The sequence below is a fragment of the Diadema setosum genome, chromosome 6 (assembly GCF_964275005.1).
Source record: "Diadema setosum chromosome 6, eeDiaSeto1, whole genome shotgun sequence".
NCBI lineage: Eukaryota > Metazoa > Echinodermata > Echinoidea > Diadematoida > Diadematidae > Diadema > Diadema setosum.
This window is the reverse complement of record NC_092690.1, coordinates 12,756,584-12,777,066: the sequence shown is the minus strand read 5'-3', so window position 1 is coordinate 12,777,066 and position 20,483 is coordinate 12,756,584. Positions and strand designations below refer to the sequence as shown.

Here is a 20,483-nt window from a genome sequence, read left to right as displayed (position 1 = left end):
GTGAACAATAACGACCACACAATAGACCTTTTTCTCCTTGAGTAGGATTCGTGCATACGATGGCCCCGCTGTCTGACGTCTTAGCGACCTTTGGTCAGCCATACACCGCGAACGAGCGGTGCGCCACGAAAGGGGACGTTCCGAAGCGTGCAATCACTATGCTTTTTCACTATGGATTGTCCCATAACGTTTACGGCCGTACGAATCGTAGGTAAAGTAGCTTCGGGGTATGGCCATCAATGAGGTAGGATCCCTCCAAGCCATGATGGCTGACTTTGCCCATTGTCAACGTCCTGTAGTGTGTCGTTAATTTTCAGAATGACTTCAACGACAGTTCTAGAGCGGTGACCGTCAAGGGTTAAAACAAGAAGTAGGTACGGTATTGCATTTTGTCCATATCCACGTACTCCGATACTACGATATGATCTGATGATTACATAATGTTGTGTACCAGCTTAACGCATATCAATCGTGGTTATAGGGTCTGCACCGTATACTTTCGTACGTGGTTCAGAGTAGGCGTACTGTTGCGTTGGTTGGGTGGGTATATAGACCAATATACGAATACAAAGCAATTTAGCTAAGTTGAAATTCGTTCATTGAAAGACGGAAGAGAATATGACATGATCTCTGATGAAGGCATATATGCAACATTTGAAAGTGGATATAATTAACCTTTGTTATCAAAAAAAAACCCCCAACAAACAACAGAACAGTGTTTCTGCCACTGATCGCAGAGTTTGAGCAAAATAATTTTCTTCAGTGCAGCTATGTACTGAAGAAGTTTAATATGCACTATACTCTAATGTGGTATGAATGAGTATCGAAGTGATAATGTCACGGTCTTTTATTATAGCTTGATGGGTTGGAACCAGGTGCTAGGTGTTAATAGGTATAGTGTTCGCAGATATTCGGACCAGGTGAGATTGTGTGGAACCAGTTTCCATGGCGATTAATTACATGTGCTGTACTTTAACATCAAACTTTGGTATACTGTACAGTGGATGAGATGGTGATTCGTGTAGCTGTAATAATAAACTGCATCAGTGTCGCAATGTCCTGAGTGAGTGTAACGAAATGATCATCCAGAATTTAAAGGTTTGTCAGAATACCTGTGTATGGGCAACGTGTTTATCAACGCCTCTACACTTTTTAACTAATTGATTTATTATTATTATTATTATTATTATTATTATTATTATTATTATTATTATTATTATTATTATTATCATTATTGTTATTATTATTATTATTATTGTTATTATCATTTGCTTGTCAGCTGAAGTCCCCTTTTTTCCTTCTTAACTGATGAAACCCGGACGTGGCACCAGAAATACAAACTTGGCCCCCATTTTTAAAAACGTGGCGCCGGCCGTGTACTGTATGTGCGTCCTTGTGCCTGCGTATGTCGTAAATGCAGTAAATAGCAAATATCTAGTACATTTCTAGTACAGGCCCTGTATGCATTTGTATATTTGTTATTCTAAGCTGATTTGTATGTTTGTTTGTTTGGTTGTTTGTTTGGTTGTTTAGCATTGTAAAGCGCTTCGAAACGTGTTGTATTAAGCGCTAAATAAATATTTTATATTATTATTATTATTATTTCATTATACAAAATACCTGGCTGTGATAACGTAACCCGACAAAAGGACTCAATATCAAATATCGGTCATTAATAAATTTCTAAAAACTTGAAATCGCTCCTAACAGACTGTCAGTGTAAAAGCAGTTTAGAAAAGAGTGGTATACTGTATGAACTTATATCGACTATACTTATCTGCAGTCGCTCAAGCGCATTTATATTAATTCTCACTTAGACATTCAAATTGTCAAACTGCTGTCAGAGCTGTTTGAATGTTTAACAGAAATGCCATAAGCTTGCCTGCATATTGACAATGTAATTTTCGTGGTAAAATACGGATCAGTTTTCTATTTTCTACGTACTTATCTTTAGCTCAGCATTTTGTGGGCTTTGCTTGCCGCCTTCCATGCAGGGTGCCAACCATGGCGTACCTCCGCGGTTTTCTGTTCCTGCTCGGGGCGGGTTCTTTGGCAACGCTGGTTCTTCTTTTCATCAGCCGGACAGGACGGCCGGGAGACTTGCTTCCCGCGCCAGTGGTGCAGCCGGGAAGGCCCCGCCAAATTCTGTAAGTTCCTATCTTCGTATTTGTCCACCAAATAACATGAATCCTTTTTGTGCTTTGAGTGACGATTGACACAAGAAACTCCATAGCGTCACACACTCTTGAGAGTCTCTCACGGCACAGGAGGGGTTGAAATCGAGGAGTGGTGAATGTTCGTTCAGCTGCCATTTAAAATTGCAGTTTCCAAACATTATAAAGCTTCCAGCTGTTTATGATGGCAGTCTTTTCAAGGTTCAAACGATTCATTAATAATGAATCGAACCATCAATAATACAAGTCTCAGTTCTTCAGAAAACAATAGCGAAGAGTTTGAAGAGAAAATTTCACCACATGAACTAGTGGTTTTGCAACTTTTCAACTCTCACTTAAGGGATAGTTTATTGAAATTTCACACACATGCATAGCCTGTCTCTCACTGCAATGTGACATCACGTACAGTGTACACAATTTTCTCGTAACCTTTATATTTTTTCAATCAAGATAATTTCTGCCGTATTATATATACATGATTATTTCAACACTAATGACGTTTATAACAGAAATAGTCTCTGCTGCATGGTCACATGTTAACTTTGGTGATGTTGCACATAAATTATCTCTAGACTTATAATACCAGAGAATCCATTATTATGGTATCACACTGCAGAACTCATAGCAACGCGATGTATGCACCGGTGATGATTACACGTATTTATTTAGCATCAGTTTCGGGTATAGCAATAATGTTTTGGGGGCAAAAGCCTGCGTAGATCGAAGTATCGCACACACTCTGACTTTGCTTGCATATTTGGATATCAAATAGAGTATCATCAATAAACATTTTGCGAAAATCTATTCGTGACAGCCCTTGAGATACGACTTTGGACATTACTTCCAAGGCGGTTAAAGTTGTTGAAAGGAAGCATGCAAACACTAAAGAAGCGTTGGTCGGGTTCTGGCGACACCTGACTGTGTCGCGTTGGTTTATAAGACATTAGTTGCGTAGTTTCAAAGTAATATTGTGTACACAGCTAGCACTTGGAGCTATTTGCACAACTCTTCCAAATCAGATGACAATCTAAATGCATGGACTTAGAGGAATTGTCCATATGATTTTCAGACTTTTGCATTTACACATCTTTAAAGTGGTTTTACAGGATACAGAGTTTCAGAATTGATAGTAATTCGGATGAGGAATAAATGGATGTTCCAAAAATTCACGAAAATCACGGTGAACTAGGATGATGACATGGCAACTTCACATAAGAATGAGCGATTGGTTTCTGGGCGCTCACGGAAGCAGAACGAAAGAAGAGAGCATGCGTAAATTCTGCCCACGTGAATTTGTAGCAAGTGGTATTGTAATGGAATTACATGGCTATATTATTACTGGAATATGTGAGCCTCCAATGTCATCATCCTTTATTGTTTAGTGTATTATTTGGATTTTTCAGAGCTTTTGTTTATTTGCTTAAGGAGCACAATAGATTCCACAAACCTGTACATGGCACCATCGATTAATGACTGTACGTGAAATTATATAAGTTGTGTGGAATGCATTTTTAATTCTTTGAGTTCTAACCAGTTATAGCGCATCCAATTGTAACTTCGGGTGCACGTCACTAGTTCTACACCCACGAATCATACAGCTCATGAGTTCAACACTAAGCAGACAAGGCCCACGAGATCGACACAAAAAGCGCCGTGTTGTAATGTCGAACTCATGGGATGTTTTTTACCTAGTTTCGAACTTGTGAGCTTTATTTGCCAAGTGTCGAATTTCTGGGCTGTTGGATTGGACCTTTTTTTTTTCCAACGTCGAACTCGTGGGTTGTATGACTTGTGAGTGTCGGTCTCGTGGGATGACCCCGTTGCTACGTGGGTGTTAATGGCATGACGAGAATCCGCACAGCAGTCTCGAACGAAGCGAGAAATAAATCACACGACCCACGCTAGTATAATGTGGTGTCTTGTAATAGAGATTGATTCAGAAACATTCTCATTGTCAAAGCGACAGATCGTAAACATTTCGTAATTACGTACATTTCAATTGAAATCAAAGAATGACTTATTTGCACAAGCATGGTAACTGGGCCATGAAACCCGAATACGAGTTCACTGTCTCTCGTATTGTTTGTTTGTGTGTGTGTGTGTGCGTGTGTGTGTGTGTGTGTGTGTGTGCGTGTGTGTGAGTGTGTGTATGTGTGTGTGGGTGTGTGTGTGTGCCTTGTGTGTGTGTTGAGTTTGTCAGTTTGAGGGGCATGCTGTTGTCTTTATGTAAACACGATTCGCTTTAAAGAATACAACCTGAATATTTCAAATCGGGGCTTCGATTTAGTACAATGAGATTCACAGTGACGCCATATCAAAGGGCCTGCGTCACAGCTCTTCCCATGCCTCTTAGTTGGCGCATGCGCGATGGTTCTGCCTTTACGTTTTGACACCCTCGTTCACACAATTATCGTCTCGACAATTTCTCCCGGCTAACATTGCTTTGTCAGTTTTGTACCCTAGTATGTTGTACATGTATATAATCTCACTGCATGCACTACACTGAGCCTGACATTACGTAATACACCATGAAGTGTGCATCTCAAGAAGAATGATAAGTCATGCCGTCCTCAACATAGACTATAATGTATATGGTTTTTATCGTCCGCTTTATGAAACAGGTGCACGGAAATAAGGAAGACAACATTTCTCACATGCACTGAATTTTAAATAAATATCTAAAAAAATTCTTTAAAATAAATAAATAAAAGGACTTTGAAAACTTCGCAGTTTGTTCTATCAATACAATGCATGACATAAGGTTCGCGAAGAAAGAGACAGAGTAAGAGAGAGAGAGAGAGAGAGAGAAGACCGAAGAGGGAATAGAAGTATACTGCAAAATCGTATTCAATAATATCATTAAAGAAAGATATTATTCAGAGGGGTGGAGGTTCAGGTGTTCACTCACACCTTCACCTTCACCTCACGCCTTGTCCACCTTGGACTATAACATAACAATGTCAGAATTTCGGAGCTTGGGTATTTGTTTCATGTTCATCGTGTCACTGCCGGCAACCCGGGGAGCCTCTTGGTAGTGTTGCTGCCGCAGCCCGGAAAGCAGTAGATGACAGGTTCGAGTCCCACTGGTTCCTTTTTCCGACATGTTTGTTAATTTACAGATCAGCAGTTGCGATCTTAACAAATTCAATTTGTAGAGGGAAACTCACTCCTGAATAATATCATTAATGTAAATAAAACCAAGAATAGTTCTTCCTTCATTATGATTCTGCTTATGCCTGTTCCTGCTTATTGTAAATGTTCAATTCTCTTTCTTTACTTTTCATTCATGTTTTGGATCCGCAGGCAAGTTGATTCTGCAACAAGGCGCGTGGAGGCGGATACTGCCTACAGGAGTATAGAGAACGGCGCCGAGAATGCACACCTGCTTGATCTTTCCGTCGACAACAACCGTTCTAAGGGCTCGTCCGACGTGATTGCGCCCTCTGGAAACGGACAAAGTCCAATAAAGATCTCGCAGTCAGATGTCTCGTCTATCGTGAGAAGCGGCGGTGTCAATCTCACCTCGCAGTCAGTGGCGACGAGTGGAGGAGAATCAAAAGCAGCTGTTGCCAACGTTGGGGGCTCCCTCCACAGCTGCACAAGCCCCCTGAAAAACCTCGTCTTTCTCAAGACACACAAGACGGGCAGCTCCACAATTCAAAACATTGTATACCGCTACGGTGATAAGCACAATTTGATATTTGCCCTACCAGCCTACGATGTGTACATGGGGACACCAAACTTATTCAAGGCAAAATATGCCAAGAGGTCGCCCACAGGCAAATACAACATGCTCGCCAATCATGCAAGATATAATAGACCAGGCAAGTATCATTACTATATGTTTCGTCAGTATCCAAAATAAAATGATGATGAAGATACTACTACTACGTAACTACTACTGCTGTTGCTGCTGCTGCTTAATTCTTCTACTACTCCTGTTCTACCACTACTACTACTACTACTACTGCTACTACTACTACTACTACTACTACTACTACTACTACTACTACTACTACTAACTACTACTAACTCTACCGTTATTGTACTCTTGTACTACTGTACTGTTACTACTACTAGTACCGCTACTTCTACTAATGACAAATATGAAATTGCAGAATATTTCTAATGATAATGAACATTCAGCTCTGATCACGCTTGGGCTGGTGAGCGAGGAGAATCATGGGTCTATTTCAGTCATGTATCAAAAGTAACGGCAAATGAAGTATCACGGATACGCTTGTACAACGAACCATGAATTGAATATCACGGACACGCTTGTAGAACCAGTCTGTCAAGTATTTCGTAAACGTTAAAGACGGAGAATTAACGCTCTCTAGCTCTATTTCAAGCTCCGTTACTACCGGACAGTTGTGAGCACAGATTAAAAATGAATGGGCGATGGTTTTGATGATTGCTGTTCGAAAAGGTGTAACTGATGGTATAGACCGACGGTTCAAGGCCTAGGGAGCGCGGCAGGCTGACGCTCGTTGGTCCGCCAGTCGCGACTGGTGGTGCTCATTGCGTCATCGGGCAGACGTGACTAATCGCACAATGATCTCCGGAAAATCATCATGCTTCCATTACGCCGCTACGACCGCTCGAATCGCTGTCAGATGTTTACCACTAGTAATCGTCCCCTTTACCAACCGCGTCTTTCTTCTTCTTCGGAGATACTGTCCAACACCCCTTTGCAGGGGCCAACCGGACAGGGGGTGCGTTGAAGTTGGTGGCACGGAGAGAGAAGAAGCTTGATGTTTTGTTCTTGAATGTATACAGTTGAGGGCTGCTGTTTCAAAACGTCCACCAGTCAAGATTGTCTATGTTGCCACCTGTCGTTCAAATACTATCTTAAATAGTTGTACCAGCCGGTAACATTCTCAACCGCCCGTACCCTGTTTGCGTCCCACAACGTGACCGTGGCCTCAGTATCTTTGCAGAAGTTATATTACTGTTGACAGCAGCCAGGGCTAAACTACCAAATAATTATAATTGGACGAGTAACCGATTCAAAATTTGAACTCAACATTGCGAACTTCACAAAGGTTGTCAACAACAACCCAAAAGCTGACCTGAGATTTGGGTCACAGCGAGATACATATGAAAACATAGACCCAGCATATTGCCCAGAGATCGATATAGCACTATTAGACACAGAATAGACACACATTAATGACATGACATGAATGGGCCAAGGTAACAGGAACATCAGTAACATGTAACTTTGGTATAGAAAACATTGAACTTTTTTATTCCAGGATAATCAGGATATTGTACTTGGCCACATGAGCTGCTTATTTCATCTACTGTTATAATTCTGCCTCCGACAAGCTTTAGGGGTTTGTTTCCCTAAGTGTGTCTGATACTTCAATACATAGACTCGAAATCATGAAAGTAGCCCAGCAATGAACAAATTCTCTGAAAACCTTTCGTACATTCATAGGACTTTGATTTAAACCTGTGGAACTTGCTTGCTCCTTCATTATGGTATTATTGGTCTGTGCACCCTTATTTATATTATGTAATATATATATATATATATATATATATATATATGAATATAAATACGTATTGTATTTTTCTCTACCATTATTTTTCTTCACAGAAATGTCCAAAGTCATGTACCCAGGGGCGGTCTACATCACCATCCTCCGACACCCTTCCCTACAGTATGAAAGCATGTACACGTACTACGGATTCGACCATCTATTCAAGGTCAGTTTGTCCACATTTGCCAATAACCCGCAGACTTATTACACCCGTCACCAGGGACCACACCCCATGCACAGTGCCCTGAATCCCACCCTGTATGACCTCGGGCTCAGCAAGACCGATCTCACTCGCGAGGACGCCATCCGCAAAAAGATCGAGACCCTGGATGCCGAGTTCGATCTGGTGCTGATCGCGGAGCACACCTCGGAGTCCCTGATCCTGCTGAAGGACCGCATGTGTTGGGATTTCGAGGATGTGACGCACTTCACGCTCAACGCGCGTACGCAGTCAGAGGTCAAGACGATGTCGGAGAGAACTTCGGGTCAGCTGTACAAGTGGAACCGCGGGGACGCCCTCCTATACGAGCATTTCAACAGGACTCTGTGGAGGAAGATCGACGCCTACGGAAGGGAGAGGATGCGGCAGGACGTAAAGACCCTGGAGGCAATGAATCAAGCCCTCATGGGCAAATGCCTTGGTGGGACCAAGACGGAGAAATTCATGAAGACCGTTCTCACCAGACACGTGTTGAAAGACAGCGCCCTCAACGATGAGCAGTGCATCAAGATGACGCTATCGGCTCCCAAGTATCTCAACAACTTGCGGAAAAAGCAAGCTTCGTTATTTGGGAGATGATGACTGCCTGCGGAGGAATGCTTGTTGTTGTGTCTGTACAACCCTGTATTCATGACAGAAGCCTTGCGGCTAGAGTATCACCTTGCTTGTTAATGGCTCCATCATCAAAGCCAAGTTATAGAAATCAGACATGAAAACGTCTTTCGTTCAGAGGCAGTGTGTACTTTCATAAACTGAACGAAGTGTATTCTCGTATAAGCCTTGATAAATACGTCTTTCTTTCGTCTACTTGGGGAATATATTTTTGTATTTTGCATTGTATATTATAGATGTATAAAATCCTGTACGAATACGTGAAGGAGGAAGAAACTGATAACTGAAGTCAATGAAGATACTCAGGAGGTGTAATCGAGAGTATGTTTGCTTACAGTGCAACCCTGTAATGGTGCGTTTACACCGAGCACGGTACGAGCAACGGGCCGGGTTTTTTTTCTTTTGGTGTTTTTTGTTTGTTTGTTTGTTTGTTGTTTTTTTTTTTTGCTATGGTACGCCAAAAGAGACCATGTCTGGTTCTCTTTAAAAGAACCAGTTATTCGGTACAAAATCACCCGAAATTTTATTCTTATATCAAAATCAAGAGCAACAAAATGAATAGTAGAAGATTGATTTGTTAAGAAACCGAACCAGACATGGTTCCTTTTGCCGCACCATATAGCAAAAACCCCGTTCCGTGACCCGTGCCGGATTTGGTGTAAACGCAGCTTTGGAATGAAGTTAAAGGTTGTTTACCGCCAGGGAATTAAGTTGAATGCTACATAATAAATACTCATAAACATTTATCATAATTTTTTTTTATTTCACCTTGAAAAATCCTACAGACTGTCCTACTGCATCTCCTGTTGATCAAAATGACTCTGTTCTTTGGAAGAAAATAGATGAGCAGAAACTTGAGAATAATTTTCATCATATTTCTGAACATCTATCATGTTCCTCTCCCAAAAGTTCTTCTTAGGACTTCTAATGATACTGCCGAATTGCACAATCTTAAAGCATACACACAGCTACAAAAACTCATCAAAAACACCGAACAAATAAACAAACAAACAAACAAACAAACAAAGAAACAAACCAAATCCACATTTGAGAGGACACCAAGGAATTCGTCAATATCAACACTCGAAATGGGTGCTTCTCATTGTGCCTTCGACTGTGTTTACGTACATCATTCATCTTCAGTTTGTGGCTGTAAATCTTCATAATTTCACATCATGTAGAACATAAACCAACAGTTCCGTGTATGAATTTGTCGAATTATTGTGGTCCTTGAGCAGAGAAACTAACACTCTGAAAACCCTCAAGCAAAGTTTAATCTTACTGAACAAGAATGATGACAAAGAGGATCGACCCGGTTTTATCAAAATATTTAACCGATTGTAAATTCCCTTACCACACAGGCCGCTATAGACTTATGATAGAAATCAACTATATGATCAATTATAACTCTTCATAAAACAGGGCATATAAAAAAAAAGTAGCAGTGTAATTCCATTACAATACCGCGTGCGTAATATGCTCACGTGTGTCTTTTGTTCTGCTTCCTTGAGCCTCATTCATGTATTCTTATGGTAACACAGTGTCATTGTCATCATCCTCGTTCATCGTGATTTGTTATAATTTTTGAAAATATTCTGACTATAAATTCTGAAACTCTGTACCCAGTAACAAGTTCTTAGTTGTTCAAATGCAATTGTCTGAAAGTCATCCGGAGGTCTCCTTTAGGCAATGAATGATATAGTTCATCATTACAACATCGATAAAATGCCACAGTACGGAAAATACCGTGAGCTGTATAGTGCTAGAAGCACAACTTATTTTACAGACTGTTTGTAGCCAAGTAGCGCCCTCTTTTGATCATGCGTCGTTATTTTACGCTTTGGAATGCTCTTCACGCACCTATTTTGCTTGGTGGGCCATAATTTATCAAAAGACAAACAAAGCAGAGTTCGTTAGTTACTCTCTTTTCCGATATCATTCTTATACCATCAACCAGGGCGAATAGAAAGGAATCATGTGCATTTACAAGTTGTTATAATATTGTTATGGTACTATTATGTTGTTAGAAGGTAGTTCATGGGCTATGTATCTGTGCAATGTTAATTTTTGCCTTGTGTCACACACCTTTGTACTTATAATGAACACGTTTAATATATATGTTGCAGAAAATAGTTTGTGGAGTGTCTTTACGTGTATTACGTGTTTCAGCAACAATACCAACACCACCAATTTAAGGAGCATTTTTTTTTAAATTTATTTATTTATATATTTAAAACATTCAATTAATTTTTGAATTATTTATCTATTTATTTATTTTCTAATACATTTCATTTATTTATTCCGTAATTGATTCATTCAATCCATTTTCTTTCTTTCTTTCTTTATTATTTATATTTTTTTTTCCACGAGAGAACGCCCTCCTCTGTTCATCAGGTGGAGACACTTATGATGTGGGTATTTCAGAAGCAATAAAAAAAAATGTAAATTAAGAACTGTGAAAATTGGAATCCAGATTCCACGCAAGTGATATTGTAATTTGGCATAGGGCGAGAAATAAGGGACAGGTAGGCGTGGTGTAGTAAAACACGAGACCTCAACCTCTGCGGGTTTACCGAGTACGTGGGGCCAGCAGCTAAAATGATCAGGGACGAGCAAGTTGAACTAATCCGCGAGCAAGGGATTATGAAAGTAAAGCTCTGTCACACTTCCTTTTTGGTTCACTTAATTTCTTCTTCTCTCCTTCTTCTTATCTCCTACTCTCTCTCTCTTTATCTATCTATCTATCTATCTATCTATACATTATATATATTATATGTAATATATATAATATATATAATTATATATATATATATATATGTGTTATGTATATGTTTATATACATATACACACACTCACACACACACATATATATATAATTATATATATATATATATATATATATATAATCGTATTTTGTCAATCAATCAATCCATCTATCTATCTAACCATATGCATATACGTACATACATGTATAATATGAAGAGTTAGAATTTTTACATAAATCTATCATCACATCGAGTAAATTAAGATTCCAGTGATGCCCCACGTATTCCATTCCAAGGTTTATTCTTGGAGTTATGATAACAAATATCACACTTTTCATATAGTTTTCTCTGCTTTTAGCGGTGTAATCACAAATACATAAAATTAACAAGAATGCAGTTATCTCATTTTGCGATCAAACCATGTGTGTAGGCCTACATGTGTGCGTGTGTAGGTGAGAACGGCTGGCTAGTTTCCTGCAGGCCGGTGTTAAGTTCCTCAGCCTGAGTAGCATGCCAACCTTCCTTTGTGTAGACTTGTGTAATCACTCAAAACGCTTGGAGGGATCGTATAGATTTGGTTGAAACCAAAATCAGGTCTGTGACATTTTTTTTTTTTTGGTATTTATTTCTTATTTTTTGGTGAGATGAGATATATGAAAAAGCATGTAATTCCAAGAGGGATTGAACGTTTTATTTGATGAAAATTGGTTTTAAAATGGCTGAGATATCAAGAACAGAACGGTCCAAGTCAAAGTTGGGACTCACCTTTTATTAGGATTGTTTTGTTTTACTCTGTTTTTGGACATCTAAGCCATTCCAAAAACAATTTTCATCTGATAAACTTTGAATTCCTCTTAGGACGGTATGCGCTGTATTATTTCATAAGTGGTTTCCTGCTTTCTCGCAAAAAGTTAAAAGCCCAATCTTCATCTTCACCAATACTGTATCATCCCTTTAAGCAGTAAGATTGTTAAGCATTTACTTTCATTTAATGAAATCTTTGCAGATGCCTTTTTTTTTTTTAAATCATGCGATTTTGTTTTGGCTCTTGAAAAAGGGTTTCTTTTGTCGAGCGATAGGTATTGTGTAACGGTCGCACCAATGTGAAACTTCAAAGAGAGAGAGAGAGAGAGAGAGAGAGAGAGAGAGAGAAACCCAAACAAACAACAGTATGTTTTTCATGAGGATGAATTCATCATCGCGTCGCGTTTAGTTCTTTATCGGAGAATACTAATCCAAGGTTTTTGTGTTCGCCAGTGCTTTGATCATGATTTTCCCACACCTGACGGGAACAAACAATTGACAGAAGATAAAAAACAAAACATTGAAGGAAGGAATGAATAAGGAAAAGAATGTTGGAAAGACAGGGGCGGATCTAGGAATTCCTTAAAGGGGGGGGGGGGGGAGGGGCACCTTTGGAAAATTAAACGGGGGCGCACGCGCCCCCTTTTCCTCTTGATTTCTTTCGTTTTAACATAAAATAAAGGGGGAGCGCGCCCTGTGCGCTCCCTCCTGGATCCCGCCACTGAAAGAGAAAAAACAAGACAGTAAAATGATTATCGGGAGTTGAAGAAGCAGGAAAACGAATATAGAGACATAAAAATGAGAAAAGTTGGAAGAAATCGGCGCAGAATAAGAATTAAAAGTATTTCAGTTATGTAATTTGAATCATGAGCGATTAAGGAAGAAAAAAGTGTACCTTAATGTCTTTATTCTTCTCGCTTAAAATATATCCCTCTTATCCCGCAAGATCTTGCTTAATTTTGCAGATATCGAGGTTGCGCAATCACTTTAAAATAGAATTTGAGTGTTTTGTCACGCATGGGTAATCATGCGTTCTACACAACAATATGTGAGAGGTATGATTGTTGGATGAAGAGAAGGGGGAAACTTTCGGGGTCTGTATATAGTGAGACCGCCATAATCACTGTGACATGATGACAAAAAAACCTGATCCCCCGTTGCCTTCTTTTGATTCTTCTACTACTTCTTTCTCCTCGTATACTAGTATCTCAAGCGATTGTGTTCCTCCTCGTTGCTATTATACTCATCAATCTTTTTTTCTCAATCTTCTTAGTTTTGTTCTTTTGCATCTTCTTCTTCCTTTGCTTCCCTGCACCCCTTACCAGATTTGTCCTCTCGTCCTTAATATGCCCTGTAATTTGGTGACCTCTTGTGGATATACGCCTTTTCTATAACTTAACCCCACCTGTGCTGATGACTCCACATTGCACAAATTTCACACTCATATCTATGGACAGGAGATTCGTGTAGCAGGCAGAGGGTTAAAGGTGTTGGACGGAAAAAGGTCAGTCAGCAGTTATACGACCCCCGTACACACTGCCAGATCAAGGTGTTGTGTGGTGGCCATACAAGGAGATCATTTTAGAGTTCGAGTTTCAACGTATTGCTTGCAATGTACAATATTATTCTAACAGCTGTCAGGTTTCTGTACTGGGATGCACAAAAGAATGGCACGTTTGAACCTCTAATCTCTGCATTTGATGCCTCCATCTTTCTAACCATCTGATGATACATTTTGAACTCTAACATAATTTCGTGTTTCATCTGTCTTTACTTTGTTTACTCATCAAATGCAATGAAATTCCCCCAATGATAAGCCATGTTAAACAAAAGTCATTCCCTTCCAGAAATACGTGCAGAAGTTTATGTGGTGCGCGCGCGCGCGCTACACACACACACACACACACTGAAACACGGTAAAAGGTTAAAAGGGCATTTTACCGGTTTTTTATTTTTTTATATGTTGTTCTTTTAATTCTAAAAGACCCAGCGGTGCAAACAGAATCAAAATTTCATAACGATTAAGTCCGTAATTTAATGTTAAAAATGGAACTTTTTAGGTATTATGCTAATGAGCTGACGAGCCCGGATGTTATGATGTCACAGGTGCTCTCACTACTACTGATTACAAGTGCCTGCATACGCGTGCGTTAATTCGTATCGAGTAGCAGACGACGCTTAGGCCTAATTTAGCTAGCAGGCGGCGCTTGTGTACTGTTCTATCCATGTAACGTTAGATATCTCAAATTTCACTAAACCAAATCGCACCAAAATTACAGGATATACCTCATAGCATATTTCAAAGTATTCTCTTATATTTGAACGAAATCAGTAATCGAGAAGTATCAATATTGACGCCGACTTTCAAGTCGTCACTCAAAAAAAAAATCACTCTTCGCGAGAGATCTTGGCGAACGCAAGATGCACAATCTAGAACTGAAGTTAGCCGACTAGTACTGTGCGAACGGGGAATTTACGCGAGAACTAAACTCAAAAGTGTAATGATTTTTGCGACTTGTGTTATATAGGAACTACATTTTTCATTCAACTTACCACAAATAATTTGTAAATTTATTTATTGCCCCCGATTACTTGAAAGATTTGTCTCATGATATTAAATGGCTAACTTTAGTCTGTGCGTGCGCAGCATATAGACCCTCTAGGTAGGGCCTGGCCGCAATCACTCATGTTAGTCGTAGGCCTTGAGCAGATTATTTTTAGCGACGCCGACAGGAAAGTCGACATCTACACTTACGCTTCCCGACATGTAATTTGTTTCCAATTAATGTGAGCTGTTGGATATGAATCATAAAGTACTTCCTGTGAGTTTGGTGCCATTTGGCAAGGTGAATTTTGAGATATCTACATGAATACGGAAGTACGCTAGCACTATACCCACACCAGCGCTGGGATCGCGAAGCGGCGACACTGTGTTAGAATCTACGTGGTCAGGACACTCTTCCGAGATATGTGTCCTAGTACAGTAGTAGGCCTACTGAAACAAACTGTTAGATCTAACATTAGTCCTTGGTGTAAAGAACACCACTATGAGATGTACTCGACTACAAAACATCGGAAATCCATAAAGCAGATACCTTACCTGAAAAATTCAGCACAGGAACAACAGTGCCTGCAGGACAAGGGTCCAGATCTAGATCTGGGGTCTGTACTTTCGTCTCGACTTTCTTCAAGTTCTGGCAGCAGGGTATGTAACGTCGCGTTACGCTGTGCCTTAGCGCTGTGCACATAGGGCCTACAGCTGCAATGTCGACGGTGAGTGAGTGTAGGGCCTACTCATCAAAACTTGGACTGCCACGTAGAACCTACTCATTGACTGCTCAGTAGTCCTAGTCCTAGTTCTAGTATTTCAGAGTCTATGTGTACTGGGTACCGTTTTCATCTCACTAAGCGTAAATCTAGCGTGCCGTTGAAGAGAGTCTATCTACATTTGGATTTTCGAGATTCACTCAGCCCTCATCATCTACGTTAGATACTGTAGTTTGAACTGGCGAACCATCGCTCGATCATGATCATCAATGCGTGATAACGTTACTTACACACGGTCTTCTATGGGCAGCACGTTCGGATAACGATGCCAATTTCATTTTGCATATCTGGAATTTCCCCACAAGTTTTATCTAAATAAAAAGCTGTTGAAGAGCTTTCTTTGAAAGATTAATAGATATTGTTTAACATATTTATTATAGCTCCATATTGCAATTATACTAAATAACAGCAGCTGCTTTTGGAGTGCTTCGTGTGAGATTTCATCAGTAAATTGGCATTATGTAGTTCGTCTTGCTAATGTCGGAGTTGTGCACAAAGAGCACCTGTGACGTAGGCCAAATTGCGTTGGATCGTTCCATGGCTTGCTCGTTTTCATTTTTTTCAAAAATCATTACAGGCTTATCCTGGGTTTTACAATCCTCTCTTTCCAGTAGTAGGCATCAAAAAGTGTAGATTAGAATTATCAGACAATTAGAAAATGTCAGTACAGTTTTCTTTTAAAAGTTATGACTATTTACAGGAAGCTGTTTTGGCAACGAATGGGGGAGGTTGGCGGGCCAGGCGTATCACATATCATTTGATACGACACTTCTCAACATCAAACAAAATAAACGAGATACCTGTACCATAATCATGTACAGGATCTAATATCATACTTAATGGCATTGTTTTTGTATCACTGTACATTTTTGTGATTATTCGGAGACCTCGCAGAGACTCTTGGGGCCATTCATATGATTATTTTATCGATTTTTGAAACGCCTAGAAAAACCAGGCCTCATCAATTTATTACCAAGGTTGCAGCTAACATATTTGTCTTGTATCTTGTGTGTTGACGGTTGAATACAAAGCACGATACCAATTGATCGTCAGAGTATACAGAGTGATATATGTTACACTTGGTGTAGTTTTGACCAAGCTGTATTTTCGGGGGGTTCCTTAGCTATAGCCTGTAGGCCTTGCTTCTTTTTCGTTGTAGTTGGTATCATTGTCACCTGCTTTTTTAAATCTTTTTTTTTTTTTTTTTTTTTAATTCCGTCAAAGGAAACACCGGGGAAAGTCCCGCAACGTGATGGCTTAAAGGACATTTCCCTGTGGGCACCCCCCGCACCCCGGGCATGTATTATACTAGGGCCTATGCTCTCGTTCGTTTTGCAGCCAATAGAAATGTCACCAAATATACTTCGTCTTTCCCAGAACAAAGTTACTGAGAGGGCAATATAAGAGAGAGAGAGAGAGAGAGAGAGAGAAAGGAAAATGTTTCACTGTCAACACAATGGCCCCAATGTCTAATTCAGTTCACTGGGCAGCGCATTTGCCGTTTTGCCCAACACAGCCCAAGTGCCCAGGGCAGTTTCCTTTGAGTACCCATACGTACATTATACGGTCTTAACATGATAAAATCATTTCCTTTTAACATATTCCTCTCACACATGTCATAAAACAGTCGCATTCTGAATTGATGAAGAAAACAAGTTGCGTGTATGGTTATTGCATGGTATTGCCCATCTACCTCGGCTTCTTTTTGTCGTATTATCATTGATAAAGAAAAAAAAAAAGAAGTATTCGTTACGTGGTATGATCATTGTTTGGCAAGGGTCATGCTGGGGTGGATAAGTCGGGTTCGGCTTCTATTTGTGGAGTGTTTTATTCTAGAGGGATGTGATGCGAAAAAAGAAAAGCGATCGACGACTGTATTCCTCGATTTACGTAATGTATGGATTGTCAAATAATCCAATATAATCATCGCTATCAAGTCATTGCTATGTTTTCTTCATGATAATACATAATAATATGCCCCTCGATTTTGTTTAGGTGATCCGGTATTGTCGCAGCAACATGACATACTGTCACTGATGACTGTACCTATTTATCAAAACCAAACATTCTATCTGCGTTTCTGGTGGTTTAACGTTGAGGCGATATTTTGTACGATTGGTATAGTCCTTTTTGTTTTACTTTATTTTGTCTTACTTTATAGTTGCTCTCTTTAATCAGAAGCGTGTAATCACAGTCCTTGGATTAATGTCACGCAAGATTTTCAAGTACTAAAGATTAACAGTGTATACGCGCGTGACTTGAGAAGTCATGTGTTCCTGCCCGGAGGTTAGTTACTGTATAACGTCAGGCCAATGCGGTGTTATGGATAAGCTCTATCTTTCGGAAGCATCAAAAGTTCATGAATACTTCTTGTAAGTTGGTTTACCACACTATATCGCGTAAGATTTACTGCTGTTTTGGGGATTTTACATAACAGAGAAAGATGACCCTAAAACTAACCTTTAGAGGGATAGTACAGTATTGGTGGAGATGAGAATTGGACTTTTAACTTTTTGCGAGATACCAAGAAAACACTTATGATATAGTACAGAGCATACCATTTTAAGAGGAATTCAAAGTTTATTTGATGAAAATCAGGTTTGGACTGACTGAAACATCCAAAAACAAAGTAAAACAAAGCGATCGTAATAAAGTGTGGGTCCCACACTTTCTTAGAATCGCTCTTTTTTGGATATCTCAGCTATTTCAAAACCAATTTTCATCAAATAAACGCTGAATTCCTCATAGAATTACATGCTCTTTCATATTTCATAAGAGGTTTCTCATTATCTCACCAAAAAATGTAAGAAACCTGAAATTAGGTCTCAACCAAAACTATACGATCCCTTTATTAATCGGCTATAGTACTGATAGTAGATGAAGACCACAAAGCACAACAAAATGAAGCAAAATGAAATAAGCACCCATTTGCGTAGAATATCGCCTCGACGTTAAACCACTCTATAGTATAGATAGATAGATGGATATATTGAATCTGTAGGTCTATGACATATCTGAACATATCGCCACATCAAATTCATTAGTTGAAAAATGTAATTCGGTATAGAAATATTATAGAATATAAGTCATTATAAGGCATAACTTATATGCTTAATAACGTCAAACCCTGCTCATTACGCTTTCTTAAGTTTTCTCTCACATTGTTAGTTGTATATATTTTCCTCACATTGTTGTGGATGTTATAATTCAAACTATAAAGGCAGGTGTACAGTGGGCAGGCAGATAGGGTTATAGCGATACACTTGTATAGATACTGCAGAATGATAAATGGCGGCACATAATATTGAACGCATAGGCGATTTTGTCTACACCAACTTGTATGGGGGCTTAAATCATCGTACAGCTTCCAATAGATCAGTATATAGTATTATGCAGTACAAAGAGTTTCTGCAAGTAGTTTGTGTATTTTGTATAAGCACGCAGTATTCAAAGGAAAACACGCGCCTTAATGTATTAGATGTTGCATGTCCTTTACTCATTATGGATGAAACTTTCCGACTCCTGTAAAGGTAGGGATGATCGCCGGCACGAAACGTTCGCGAATTTCTCGAGGAGCAAAGTTTCGCATCCACACGAATGCTTTAAATGCCGGTGGAAATTAGCGAAAGTTTCATGCCGCGAAAAAAAGGCCGTCGGGACTAATTCGCGAAAGTTTCATGCCGCGAATGCTATGAGTCGAAGTATACAGCTAGTGAAGAGAAGGCGACACAATTCTGTCCGCTTAGTCGTACTTCGATGCTGTAAAAGAGGCGTTCAGATGGTGAAAACAAATTGCTTTCTTGCAACAAAGGTGCCATCGTGACACAGTTAGCACGCAACCTTTTAATCTGTACAGTCATCTGGAATTCTAGCACACTACTTGCGTCTCCTTGCTCCAATGCCTACCAGTGAAATCTGGTTTCTCCTGGTAAGACGTCGCCTTTGTTGGGCAAAATTATAATTCGTATAATAAAAAGACTGCTGTAACTGAAAGATCAGGGTCCCCAAGCGTGCCCTCGTGAATTCATTACTCATTTCTAGCTTCTCTCTTCTTTTTTTCTTTTTAAAGATACAATACTCTCTCAAAACGCTTTACTTATAACACACTTATCTGAAATACTCGCCGGAACAAATCATCGGACGAAATGAGCATCTCATTGAAGAAAGAACTGAGAACTGATTATCACTGAAGGAACTACCTTTGTTATAGGAGCTATGTCCACGAAATTTTGGTGGGAAGAGAATGATAAAAAACAACACATAGTCCTCAACATTAATCTTCCTGTGGTAATATAACTATGCCTCTACATAAGCGCCACTGGTTCACAGTTCATGTTTTGCTTTGAGTAACAATAACAATATCATAGAAAGTCATTTATAGCGCATATAAGTGTTTCTATAAGCGCACTCTACAGATAACAGCGAATTAACATTGATAATTAACACAAGAAACAAACATATTAATCCATCGCAGGTATATAAATGAATATAACTGTACAAGAAATTGCTATCATCTGTCTTTATACATCAATTCATCTGCAGTGTTTTCTTTTTCAGATTTGATTTTTGTTTCATTTTGATTTGTCAGGAATATGTATAACGTGTCAACCAACGCTGGAACTGTATAAACGTTTTCAGGGGGAATCATGATGATTAGAAGCACTGTGGTAAAGTTCGAAGTTCTCTGGATGTAATTGTGATGAAATCGAAACCCGTCAAGTTCTGCCCTTGGACGAGTTGCAAGAACCATGATGTCGATCCACGAAATGCATCAAGGTGCCACGGCGGACACCTGCCAATGACAGTGGAGGGTAAATTAGGCCTACCCATTAAGTGCAGAACCCTCTAGACAGAAGGTGCAATAATTCGATGGGCTCTCGTTATCCAGGGAGGCTTTAGAGAAGGAAAAGAAACTATAATCTCCTTCTCACCCATGCGTTCATGCTCGGTGCCGCGTGGAAGTTATTCGCCCTATCGCAGGTGTTGATAAATTGCTCCGACAAAAGGCGGCACTTCTATTCTTTTCATCATG

General features: G+C 39.6%; 1 protein-coding gene across 1 annotated transcript; it reads left to right on the top strand.

The window, feature by feature from the left end:
* Nucleotides 1-273: 273 nt before the first annotated feature.
* LOC140230012 (galactose-3-O-sulfotransferase 2-like) lies at nucleotides 274-8,892 on the top strand. Its single transcript, XM_072310219.1, has 4 exons — nucleotides 274-370; nucleotides 1,955-2,147; nucleotides 5,478-5,998; nucleotides 7,780-8,892. Exons 2-4 carry the CDS (start codon nucleotides 2,005-2,007, stop codon nucleotides 8,520-8,522), a joined length of 1,407 nt encoding a protein of 468 aa, XP_072166320.1. The 5' UTR covers nucleotides 274-370; nucleotides 1,955-2,004; the 3' UTR covers nucleotides 8,523-8,892.
* The last annotated feature ends 11,591 nt before the right edge of the window (nucleotides 8,893-20,483 follow it).